Here is a 12,301-nt window from a genome sequence, read left to right as displayed (position 1 = left end):
GGACAAATACCTTCACCCGATGGGTACGCGGGTATGGAAACGTTCTTATGATCCCCATACCTGTTTACCCATGGGTAATAAATACCCGCAAGTTTAAATACACGTCATGGCCCAATATCAAATTAGCCTAGCTCAATTAACCAAAACCATAGGTATTTAAATAATTCAAATATTTTCCACTACACTATATGAATGTGTGACGTCTGTAGTATCTAGTGTCTATTGTAATATACTATATGGAAACTATGTAATTTAGATTGTTTTAAACTGTTGCGGGTATATGGGTAACCCGACGGGTAAGGTTTACCCATGCGGGTATGGGTATGAGGAAATTTTTCTACCCGTGACGAGTATGGGTATTTTGATGATATGAAATTTTGTTGGTTGGTATGGGTCTAGGGTACCAATACCCGATGGCTATTTACCCGTTGCCATCCCTACTCACATGCCATGAATCCTCTTGAAAGAGAGGGGTGTCCACAGTGAAAGAGAGGGGTGCCCGTAGGACTGGATTGGGGATGGCTCTAGCCCTGACCCTAAACTTCTTCCTTAACAGGGCGAACTTTTCCATGGGCCTGACCTTGGTGGACCCTTGGCCTCTAATGAGCCTTGGCCCCACAAATGTCGTGGTTGGGCCGAGGCCATCACTGCCAGGTTGTAGCGTCGTGCTTGGGGTTGAGGTTGCTGACATGCCACGAATCCTCTTGAAAGGGAGGGGTGTCCGTAGATTTGATTTTCCAAAGTTGCACCTATAACTACTCATTGAAAAAAAATCCTACTCCTATGAGTAAATGCTCAATATCCAAGCAGGCTTACAAATTTGATCATGATCAATTGCTTTGTGGATTGTCTCGCGTCTCTTGATTAGTTGGTATTTATCCCCCTAATATTGAAAGTTTCTTACGATTAAACAAAGTATTTACTTGTTACTAATAAAAAAGTTTAGCCTATGTTCTTCGTTAGATCCCTTCTTCTACTCCGACAATATTGCAGATCGTAATCGCCAAGAAAATGAATGTATTTCCATACTTTATAAAATAAAAAAGTAAGTGTAATAAATAGAGAATTGGATCATGTCACATGACTTATTCCATTTCTACTCTATGGGATCTTACGGAGCCTCTTCATCGATGAGATGGTTGAGGTCCTAAGGATAAGAGACATATGGCTAAAGACATAGCCAAAAAAAGGATCTTTTGTGTATAATTCTGCATAATCTCGAATGTTATCAATTTCGGTACGTAGACAAAATGTTATCCAATTATTATCCTAAATAGGATTTTCTTTTTTTCTTCTACTAGTCCATTCCATATTCTATAGTGGAAATACTAAAACAATCAGAAAAAAGTAAAAGAGCCTAATTAGATCTATCTCGAATTTTTGAGAACCTTTTGAGAAGGCATTCAAGGGAAAATTCAGCCTCGTCGGTTCTAGACAATCTTATTTTTCTGTACATAAAGAAATAAAGAAGCCATTGCAATTGCCGGAAATACTAAGCTTACTAGCTAGCCGTGCTTGGGGTCGTTGCTACCGCCAGCTCACCGCGTCGTCGTCGCCAGCTCACCCGTGTGTAGAGGCTAGAGAGGAGAGAGGTAGCGGATTAGGTGGACTAAAGTTTTCTTTTGGATTAGGTGAGGTTTTGGACCTTCAGTTTACAATATTTTAAAGTTTAATCTGCATCCCTAGCCCCGTGGGTGACCTACGGGGGGTAAACCTTCCCCGCCCACCTCGACCAAAATTGGGGCCCTGTCCCCACTCCCAAATCCCTGCAGGGGTAAAATGTCTTTCGCTTGTGCGGGGGAAATTGCCATTCCTAGCTGCTCTCTCTTTCCACTCTCAGGTTCGGTTTGCTTTGCCTTTTTTTGCGAGTAAAGAGTCCAAGGTTTTCACCATTATTCTCTTAACAGACTAGGCATGTCTTCGGGCTTGTTGATTAGTGCCAAGTTTTGTCCACCCAAAATATTGACACCGCTAAAATTATTGGAGTAAAATTTATATCAATATGGACAAAAATAAGTGGCACACCAAATATACATGGGACAATTGCTATCTAATAAGCAAAACTGGATTGAATAAACAAAATCATTTGAGTATCAACTAGAGTCAAATGTGCAAGGGCATAAACAACATTTTTGCCTTGACTTAACATCGTTAAGTTATCTTCATACAGTAGGGTTAGATCTAATATTTGATTTTGAAAAAGTGCGTCAAATGAGCAAACTAGAAAAAACAGGGCCAAAGCGGTAGTTGTCCTTCAAAATAGGGTCAAAAGTTTAATTGCCCCAATATACATATTGTGTTATTGAAGTTGCTAAAACTTTGGTGAGAAAGGTTGACTTTAATTCTAACACATCGATCTAATTTTGCCACGGGGAGGTAAAAATTTGTCGAGTGTGGATCCAAACACTCATGCCCTGGCCAAACATATCTATGCAAAACTGCTTGCCAAGTATGGGTCCTACCTTGTTCTTCTCTCTCGAGCACATAAAAGATAGGACCATGTCTTTTCACCTCAATCTGCCACATAAAGCTCTTTCTTCTACTAGCCCAAATAACGACATAGAACGAGGTTGAATCTAACGAGTCGACTGAGTGAGAATGAGAAATAAGGGAGATGAACTGCCTGCTGGTTGAGACTAGGATATTGTGATCTAGCTGGATGGAGAGAGGGATGAAGAAGAAGAAAAACAATGAGGAGAATAATAAGTGAGGCATTTGTCTAACTGAGTATAAGTGTGCATGAGAGAGCTACACCAACCAATTGTACTTATTCTACATCATTCATTCATTAATTTTTAAATCCAACGGCTAAAACCATCTCCGTAAGATTGTGCGGCTAAGAGGTTCACTTCTTCTTATGCAGACTTTCTATATATTAGAGGTTTTCTAAATTAGAAATTATCAGACTAATTATAGAGTTTCTATATGATAGAAAATATTTTTTTTCAATTAGAAACCAGACAAACACTTTCTATTAGAGACTTTATATAAAGAGATATATTATTTTTGAAACTATAAATTTCTATAAATATGCATCATATATCTTGAAAACCAAAGTTCAATCACAAGTCGGTACAAAACACTGTTAGAACACGAATAATGATATCAAGGCTCCAACCAAATCATTAGCAATGACATCGGAGATAAATCTTTGGCAAAAAAAAATGAGTATTTTCTGGTTCAAAAAATATTTTGTTAGCATCGTCTTTTAAAGTGAAATAAGTAAATCCCTTGAGCATCTAATTATGCATCACTATAAATTTTTTTTTAATAAATAAAAGACATGAGCACCTCTTGACAATAACACACAACAAATATTTATCACAATGCAAATCATGTTCCTCTCTGCCGGTTTGCGGGGCTATCATTTGTTCCTTTTAGATAATGTACTTATTTAGTTAGTTTAGTACTTCCTTCGTCCCAAAATAAATTAATTTTTCACCTTTTATCTTTAATTTTTGACTCTTCATTTTATTCAAATTTTTTTGCGACTGATATTTTTGTTTTTATTAGATGATAAATAATGAATAGTAATTTACGTGTGACTAATTTTTTTTTAATTTTCTAAAAATTTTTTAAATAAGACAGATGGTCAAACGTTGGACGCAGCAACCGGAGAATTCTTTTTTACGGAGGGAGTACTTTGCATATAATAAATAAATCGTTCCGTCAAAAGAAAAATCAGAACATGATTAGCAATTTCTGTTTAAAAAACAGATAAATCCAATTCAGACGACAGTACATTCTCGGAGTACGAGACGCGCAGGCAGGCAGTCGTCGGCGGTCAAAATCCCCGAAAGGGAAGGCCCCACCGCAACAACCGAGATGCACCCCCTCCCCCGTGGGCCCCACCCACCCATCCCGCGTTGCCCGGCCCGCCCGCCGGTCAAACCGGTCACCCTCTCCTCCCTCCCTCTCTCTCATCCACTGCCCACACCCGGTCACCCTCTCTCTCTCTCTCCCCCCCCCCCCCCCGGGATAATTTCGGTTTGGGTTTGGAGCTCGAGTTGGACTACATTACCCCCAGAAAGGTCAAACCAAATCGAACCCCCGTAGAGCTGCAGCATCCATCCATCTCCGGCCGCCGCCGTGCTGCCGGGAGGCGGGAGCAGCAGCCCGCGCGTCGTCGAGGTGAGCGCCCCGTCTCCCCGCCCCGTGCCGCGAAGTTTTTCTCCCCGTCGGTGTGGATCCACCGATCCAAATCCGCGCCTGCGCGATCGATTCATCCCTGTCCCCCCCGACTCTCTGCAGGTTAGGGTTTGATCGCGCGAGATGGGGACCTCCTCGGGCGCCAACTTCCACCAGCAGCAGCAGCCGCCTCCGCCGTCGTCCGCTGCGGCGGCGGGGGGAGCGCAGGGGATGCTGCCACCGCGGCGGCCCACCGGCCTGCAGACCTCGCTGTCCCTGGCCTCCTCGGAGCAGGTCGGCTCGCCGGAGATGCAGGAGCCCGGGTCGAACTCCGACCAGGGGCACGACTCCGCCACCGAGAGCGCCAGCTCCAGGGAGACCTGGCCCGCGGAGCCCAACCACGGTAGCGCCGCCGCGGTGGCTGCCACCGCCGTTAGCGGCGGCGGCGGCGGCGTTGGTGTGAGGATTATGGAGAAGGAGAAGGAGGTGGGGAATGGTATTCCCAAGCTTCAGGTTATCCGCGGGGCCTCCCGCCTTGATAGGATGTCGCTGCGTGAGGTTGCTCGGGAGAGGGTCGATCTAGTTGCCGAGAAAATGAAGGTGATGCCGGAGGAGCATTTGGAGGATATGAAGAACGAGCTCAGGTCCATTCTCGAGGGCACCGGGGGTTCTCACCACATCGAAGAGTTCCTGTATCTCCAGAAGTTTGTTCAGGGCAGGGGCGATCTCACGCAGACCATGCTTTCGCTGGCGCACCATGTGCAGCTCGAGATCCTTGTCGCGATCAAGACGGGAATCCAGGCGTTTCTGCACCCCAGCGTTACCATTCCGCAGAGCCGCCTGGTCGAGGTCTTCTTGTACAAGAGGTGCCGGAACATCGCTTGCCAGAGCGCTCTCCCCGCAGAGGAGTGTAGATGCAACGTCTGTGCTAACAGGAATGGCTTTTGCAACCTCTGCATGTGTGTGATTTGCAACAAGTTTGATTTTGAGGTCAACACGTGCCGCTGGATTGGGTGTGACTTCTGTTCTCACTGGACTCACACGGACTGTGCAATTCGTGATGGCCAGATTGGGATGGGCCAGTCAATTAAGAGCGGTACTGGTCATGCTGAAATGCTTTTTAGGTGCCAGGCTTGCCAGAAAACATCAGAGCTTTTAGGTTGGGTTAAGGATGTTTTCCAACAATGTGCTCCTGGTTGGGATAGGGACGCATTGTTGCGTGAGCTTGAGTTTGTCTGCAAGATATTCCGTTTAAGTGAAGATTCAAAAGGAAGGAAATTGTTCAGGAAATGTGCAGATCTGATTGAAAGGTTACGTAATAGTCCTGCCGATGCCATCAATCCTAGGATGATACTGCAGCTGCTCCAAGGTCTGAGTAATTTCTTTACTGAAAGTCTGAAACTTGCATTTGCATGTGACTTGCTGGTGTCTTAGTAGTGTGCATCTGCTTCTTCATTTACTCATTTATCTTGTTAAGTCTTCTTAATTCTGTATATTGATTGTGGAACCCATATGCCTCATTGTAGGCTCCTATTACAATCTCCCTAAATCATTTGAGAGATTATTCATTCCTGTGATATAGGTGGACCTCTTCTGCATATCTATTGCTTTCCAATACGATAAGATGTAATCTGATAGTCTGATTGTCATTTGCTTCCAGATTTTGTTTTCACAACTTAGTTGTGTTGCTTGATCAAAATGAACTACCTTGGTCTGGTCACTGTTGCTACCTTGCTGGGGCTAATGTCTTGCAATCTTGTTTGTGCCTTTTGCGCGATCAACCCCTTCGAAAAAAAAAATCACAACAACTTATACTAGCACTTACAATTAGTGTTGACACCACATAGGCTGGCCTAATTGTAGCTACCATTAATTAACACGAAATTGAATTTCTACCATATATGTTGGGCGGGGATTTGGAGCACATTTATCTTCTGGTTGAATTATTACAGAAAGAACTAGTTGCATTCAGAACTCTTCCAGTTTATTGATGTGGGTAGTGTACATATTAAGTTGTTTGTTGAATCCCTATGTATAATGTGTGTTTTAACTGAACTCTATATAGATTCATATCATGGCTTTTGTTTTTGCTCTTCATGTCATGGTGAACTCCTAGATTGCACAATTCTCCTTGTTACTTGGTATTCTAAATTTTTATTGCATCAAAGATTTGGATTGCTTAGACTTGATTCAATAACACTGAACTATGCTTACATTGCTGCAGAGCTTGAGTTGGATTCCCCCAAGAGCACAGAAAATGAAGAAATAGGGCGCTTGATCACTCCCCAGGAGGCCTGTAATCGTATTGCAGAGGTTGTCCATGAAGCCGTTAAAAAGATGGAGCTTGTCGCTGAAGAGAAAATGCGACTCTACAAAAAGGCTCGCATTGCTGTGGAGGCCTGTGACCGTGAGCTTGATGAGAAGGCCAGAGAACTTCAGGAGCTGAAGGCCGAGAGGCTGCGCAAGAAGCAGCAAGTGGATGAGCTAGAGAGCATAGTTCGGTTGAAGCAGGCCGAGGCTGAGATGTTCCAGCTCAAGGCAAATGAGGCCCGTCAGGAAGCCGACAGGCTCCAGAGCATTGCTCTTGCCAAATCTGAGAGGGCCGAGCAGGACTATGCCAGTCTATACCTGAAGCGCCGCCTGGAGGAAGCTGAAGCAGAGAAGCAGTTCCTTTTCGAGAAAATAAAGTACCAGGAGACTCAAAGGCCCATGCAGGCGAGCGGCAGTGGTGCTGGCGATTCATCGCAAACGCCCATGCTTTCCAAGATTCACGACCTCCTCAAGAACGTCCGCAGCATACCGCCGAAGTCGGAGGGGCATCAATGAAAACAAGAGCAGCAGAGCTGTTTACAATCCAGGCTGATGGATCTAGTTGTTGTCGTTATGATGTATGCTGATTTCCTTCAGTGTAAATTGTTAGCAAAAGGTGGTTGTAACAATATTATTGGAGCTAACGGTGTGCAATCGTAGGATCCAATATATACTAGCCTGGTGTTTCCAGTTGAGCATATTGATGGGAAATAGCCGAAGCACCTGCACTTTGTAGTAGCAAAAGAACTTGTCTTGTCATGTATGACCATATCTGACATTGTTAGATCGAATGATTTGTATAATTTGTGATGTACCAATGTATGTAACCCTGTCGTTTATTTGGTTAAATACGGACTCTTCCTGAGACATACTTCTGGAAAAGACAGCATGATCCAAATATTGGGGGTCAGTCTGTACACCAGCACTGGCAACTTCCAGGGTATGCCAAGATAGGCCGCGTCCTTATAGCCTAAATTATTTGTTGGTTTTTTGCTAACACATTCTTAAATCGTTAAACGGTGTATTTTTTAATTTTTTTTCTATAGAACAATTTGTTGTGTTATCTGTATAGTGTAGATTTTTAATTCTATAGTAGTTAATTTTATTATTTATACTAAAAATCAGATAATCTATCCTCAACCACCAGAATATAACCATAGCCTTTAAATGTCTGGTACAAGGTGAGCAGCGTCCTCCATACATCACTCCTGGAAATGTGAATGAAGCTTTTGCTCGTGAGGTTTGTCTTTTCTTGGTGGGCATGAGTGTGATGATGATCCACATGGCTTGTGCAAATGTGAAACCTATAATTGTGATCTCCCCCATATTGCTGCATTTCCTACCATTTTGACACCTATCTTCCACCATCTCTCCATGCCTTCCTGCTTGTTGTTACTCCCCTTTTGACACTCCTCACCAGTTCTCTGATGATTGTTGACATAAAGAAGAGTTCCTCTACTGTTTTAAAATTGAGCTACTGAAATTGAGGAACAATTTTAAACCACATCCAGAGTTAACAAACATTATTAAATTGAGGAATGAAACTCAAACCATATTATCAGATCAAATATAGGATTACCATCCTACAAATTAATCAGCAATGAAATAGATTGATACCAGCTTTGTCCTTTCATTTTTAACTTATCTACACATATCAATATACAAAGCTAAAATGATTCGAATGCCCTTCACTTTAGCAAATTCAAATACACTGTCTTATGTTTGATTAATTTTCAACATATTTTCCACTTACTTTAGCAAATTCCAACACATTTATCTACTATGTTAAACTCCAAGACATTGGTTGTTCCAGAGATGAAATCTTCGTGGAGGTAAACGGACATGATAAAAAAATGATGAAATCTTTAAAGGACATTCTTTTTTAAAAATTAACCATTATGTGGGACATTATCAACCACCACTACTAGATGCCTCCTTTTGTCCAATGATATAGGGCACTCAAATGACACGTCGCCCACGCATCAATGTGACATTATCGTCTTGGTCTGAGCATACCTAGCTAGCGCCCAGCACTTCAATTCTGCAAGAGCTACTCATTCGCTGCATTTACAGACCTAGGAGAGTACCGCTGCATTCATCTAAAATATAAATATTTATAACTTATTTAGTAGAGATTAACGTCGGTAAGAAAAACTATGACATGTAATGAGCAGGGATGTAAGATTAGGTTCATTGGACAAAATAATTTTGAATTGAAATTAATGGATTATACCAGCAGTACCATATGACATAAATACTTGTATATTAAAATAAATTAAAATATTTATATTTTATCACGAAGGAGAAATAATATATATAGAATAATATATATATCGAGAATGAGCTGAGGAGCTAATATGACACACCTCGCTCGTGAGTAATTTTACTATTGTTTGAGAAATTCAATGTAATGACACGATTGCTCAGTCTTAAATGCTCTAATCATAGACGCAGGATCAGTGAAAAATCTGGACGGTGACATGATCGCACGAAGTTTGTAGCGCTGTGGATTCTCCGTGCACATGGAGATGGGTTAAGTTGCTCAATCCAAAATATTTTTGCCGAGTGAAAAGGTTCACTTTTGGTACTCAACCATGTCCATAGTTCAACTTTTATTTGTTAACTACAAAATCACGAATTTGCGGTCAAAACCAGTTACTTTTGATCATCAGGTTAAACCAAGGTGGTTTTGACAATAACACCACGCATCGTGGCATTGGAGTGAGGAAATTTAAAATAATTAGGGGAAAGAAGCGAGGTTGACACGTAGGTCGTAACAATTTCATTTTTTTTCTCTTTATGTTGTGTTTATTTACTATTGATTGGTATGTTTACGTTCGTTCTTTAATCTTTATACCCACGGACTTTCTGTAGATGTATGCCTTTAAAAACCAAATTGGTTTCACTATTAGTTCTTTAAAAGTTAGATGGATGCTATAGGCTATATCTAGGACATTCTCGTTGATTTTTTTTTTCCAAGAGCAACACGTAAGCATTAAGATATTTAATTGATGATTCAAATTAACATATACCATGTATTATTTTATTTTTGTTATTTGTTCATAGGCAATACATGTAAGAGAAGTTGTACATTGAAAACACTATAAATAAAGTTTCATCTAGATGAAATCCTTTTTGTCTCCCTTGTCACATATCATCAAAGGTGTTGAAGCTATGTTTAATGAGTGAAAATTCTCAGGCCTTAAGCGCCAAAAGTAGACCAAATAAAGGTTCGGAATTCACCCCGATGTAATCTTCAGGTGAATTCTAAATCGTTAAGAGATGTATGAATTATTAGTGCTAAGTATTAACCTACCTTAAAAAATTTTATATTTATTCTAGACAGACGTGTTTGTGCTTGTGTCACCTATCACCTAGGTGGACGTGTTTGTACTCGTGTACACAGGTTCATGGTAGCATATAAAGAGTGTTACTTTATTTTCTTTAAAATGAAGTGATGACAATGACATAGTGAGTTGTATTTTAGGCATAACAAACCTTTTGGGTTTGTTGTCAGAAAAGTGAAGCTCAACCCTATGTACTCTTGATTCTTAAATAACTTATGTTTTATTAAGCGTATGGCCAAACATAAGGTGAATCAACATATTTTTGGCTAACAAGCATGATTCTTTAAGATTCATGAAACACATATGAACTCTATCCTTCTTATAAAAAATTGCCACCCCTAATACGAAATCAATTTTGTGAGGCCACCAAAATAAATTTTGTAAATGACCATATGCGTCCTGTCTATAACAAAAGGCATCCACAGGCCCCACATGTGAATGGCTACCTGGTAAGACCCCGTTTTCACAGAATGATTGGTAACCCATCCATATAAAATTTATCATAAGTGCAAATCTTTTTTGACCGATAGTTAGTAATAGAATGTCTATAAGATCTTTTTTTTATCATACTCTTTCAAAGAAGAAAAAAACAATGTAAACATGGTTTGTTGAGAGCGCCAAAGTGTGATGCCATTTACACCAAATTAAAGCCGGCCTTGGCGTGCACTTTGTAAAACATATTGCTCACTTGTTGGGGGAGAACACTGATCTAGTGATGATGGCATTAAATAGGCGAAGAATAAAGAAGAGATCCAGGCAAGAAAGCTACACCCACTGCCTACAGATGATCCCACATCTCCACTATCGCATGCTCAGTGGCCTCACCTCACCTAACATTGTAGTGTTACGTTGAATATTTAGTTACATGTACTAAGTATTAAATGTAAAAAAAAATTATATAGATTGGTGTAAATTAGGCGGCAAATCTTTTAAGTTTAACTGTGATATGATTTAATAATATGGTGCTACCATAAATGTTTGCTAATAATAAATTAATTAGATTTAGTTACTAAATTTGTCTCATAGTTTTACGATACAATCGGTAAACTTTCTTCTCCTATAAAATGGCCATGGATGGCGCCATCGCCCAGCTCCATCCGTCCATCCATCTATCTCTCGCGCCGACGTCGACGTTGCTTCGCTGGTGAATGGGGTTGGAGAGGAGGGTGAAGGTGGCGGATGTGGCGCTGCGGTGCGTGGTGTGCGGGCTGGCGGCGCTGGCGGCGGCGCTGGTGGGCACCGCCAGCCAGACGAGGACGTTCTTCTCGCTGGAGAAGAAGGCGAGGTTCACGGACATGAGGGCACTCGTCTTCTTGGTGGGGGCGCACGCCGCCGCCGCCGGGTACAGCGTGCTGCAGCTGGCGCGGTGCGCGGCCATGTCGGCCAGGGGCCGGGGCGGCGGCGGCGGCAGGGCGGCGGTGGCGTGGTCCGTGTTCACGTGCGACCAGGCCGTGGCGTACGCGCTGATGGCGGCGACGGCAGCGGCACTGCAGTCGTCGGTGCTCGGGAAGCGCGGCCAGCCGCAGCTGCAGTGGATGCCCATTTGCGGCCTCTACGGCGCCTTCTGCCGCCGCGTCGGGGAGGGCCTCGCCAGCGCCGTCGCCGCGGGCCTCGCCTCCGTGCTCCTCGCCGCCGTCTCGGCGTTCAACCTGTTCCGCCTCTACGGCGGCAAGGGCAGCAGCAGCACCGCCTCCACCGCCGGCAATGGCGCCGCCGCGACGTGGTAGGCATACAGCTAGCTCGAACCGATCGTTGGTGTAAACCTCATCTTGCCGTCGTCGTTGCACCTTTCTTTTTCGTAGCATCAAAATCAAGCGAAAATGGCTCGATTAATTAATAATATTTGTCAATACTGTAATATATCAGTAGTATCGTTGGCGATGATGATAATTGAGTGGTGTTAATTGTCAAATAAAAAAGAGGATAAACCGCGTACCAAATGCGGATTAAAGAGAGGTTAAGGTTGGTGTCGGCATCAACAACAAATCAAATTATCGAGTAGAATGCGCTATTGTGATCGATGTGGGTGGGGCACCTGGCAGGCGTGCGTTCAGTCCACTCAAACCGACTTCTCTCAGGTTTTCACGTCCGGTTCCACTCCACTCAGCTTAAGATCTTTTAACTTCGAGGGCCTTTTTATTTTAAATGATTTTTACAGAAAAATTAGAGGGATTAAACTGTTTTCTCTAAAATTTCTGTAAAACGAAGATGGCCTAAAAGACATGCATAGTTTTTAGCCAAAATAATATAAATTTCAATCACCTTTCAAAAGAGTATGATTATGAAAAAGAATCGGAAGAAGTATACGCTGGACTACCTAAAATGTGTGGTTCGTTTTATGGAACGGCAACCACAGCCACTTCGGGATAACAGTAAACAACAGTTATCTCATATATTGTGAATTTGTGATCAACAAAATCGGTAGTATATCTAGTAACGTTGTTACTGGATTGAATTTTTCACGATCTAGCCTTTTTCACAAAAGTTTTTTATAATCAATTTATTCATAAACATTA

General features: G+C 42.3%; 2 protein-coding genes across 2 annotated transcripts; both read left to right on the top strand.

Moving 5' to 3' along the window:
* Positions 1–3,987: 3,987 nt before the first annotated feature.
* Positions 3,988–7,304, top strand: LOC102715362 (OBERON-like protein). Its single transcript, XM_040529346.1, has 3 exons — positions 3,988–4,131; positions 4,252–5,497; positions 6,353–7,304. Exons 2-3 carry the CDS (start codon positions 4,273–4,275, stop codon positions 6,952–6,954), a joined length of 1,827 nt encoding a protein of 608 aa, XP_040385280.1. The 5' UTR covers positions 3,988–4,131; positions 4,252–4,272; the 3' UTR covers positions 6,955–7,304.
* Positions 7,305–10,897: 3,593 nt separating this feature from the next.
* Positions 10,898–11,766, top strand: LOC121056038 (CASP-like protein 2B1). The gene has a single exon (XM_040529765.1). The coding sequence runs from the start codon at positions 10,934–10,936 to the stop codon at positions 11,510–11,512; it is 579 nt and encodes a 192-aa protein (XP_040385699.1). The 5' UTR covers positions 10,898–10,933; the 3' UTR covers positions 11,513–11,766.
* The last annotated feature ends 535 nt before the right edge of the window (positions 11,767–12,301 follow it).

The sequence above is a fragment of the Oryza brachyantha genome, chromosome 12 (assembly GCF_000231095.2).
Source record: "Oryza brachyantha chromosome 12, ObraRS2, whole genome shotgun sequence".
Lineage (NCBI taxonomy): Eukaryota > Viridiplantae > Streptophyta > Magnoliopsida > Poales > Poaceae > Oryza > Oryza brachyantha.
The sequence above is the reverse complement of the archived record's forward strand: the minus strand, read 5'-3'. Positions and strand labels throughout refer to the sequence as shown.

Coding starts and splice junctions, on each gene's coding strand:
- LOC102715362 (XM_040529346.1), top strand. CDS start 4,273: ATGGGGACCTCCTCGGGCGCCAACTTCCACCAGCAGCAGCAGCCGCCT. Junction 5,498..6,352: donor GATACTGCAGCTGCTCCAAG/GTCTGAGTAATT, acceptor ACATTGCTGCAG/AGCTTGAGTTGGATTCCCCC.
- LOC121056038 (XM_040529765.1), top strand. CDS start 10,934: ATGGGGTTGGAGAGGAGGGTGAAGGTGGCGGATGTGGCGCTGCGGTGC.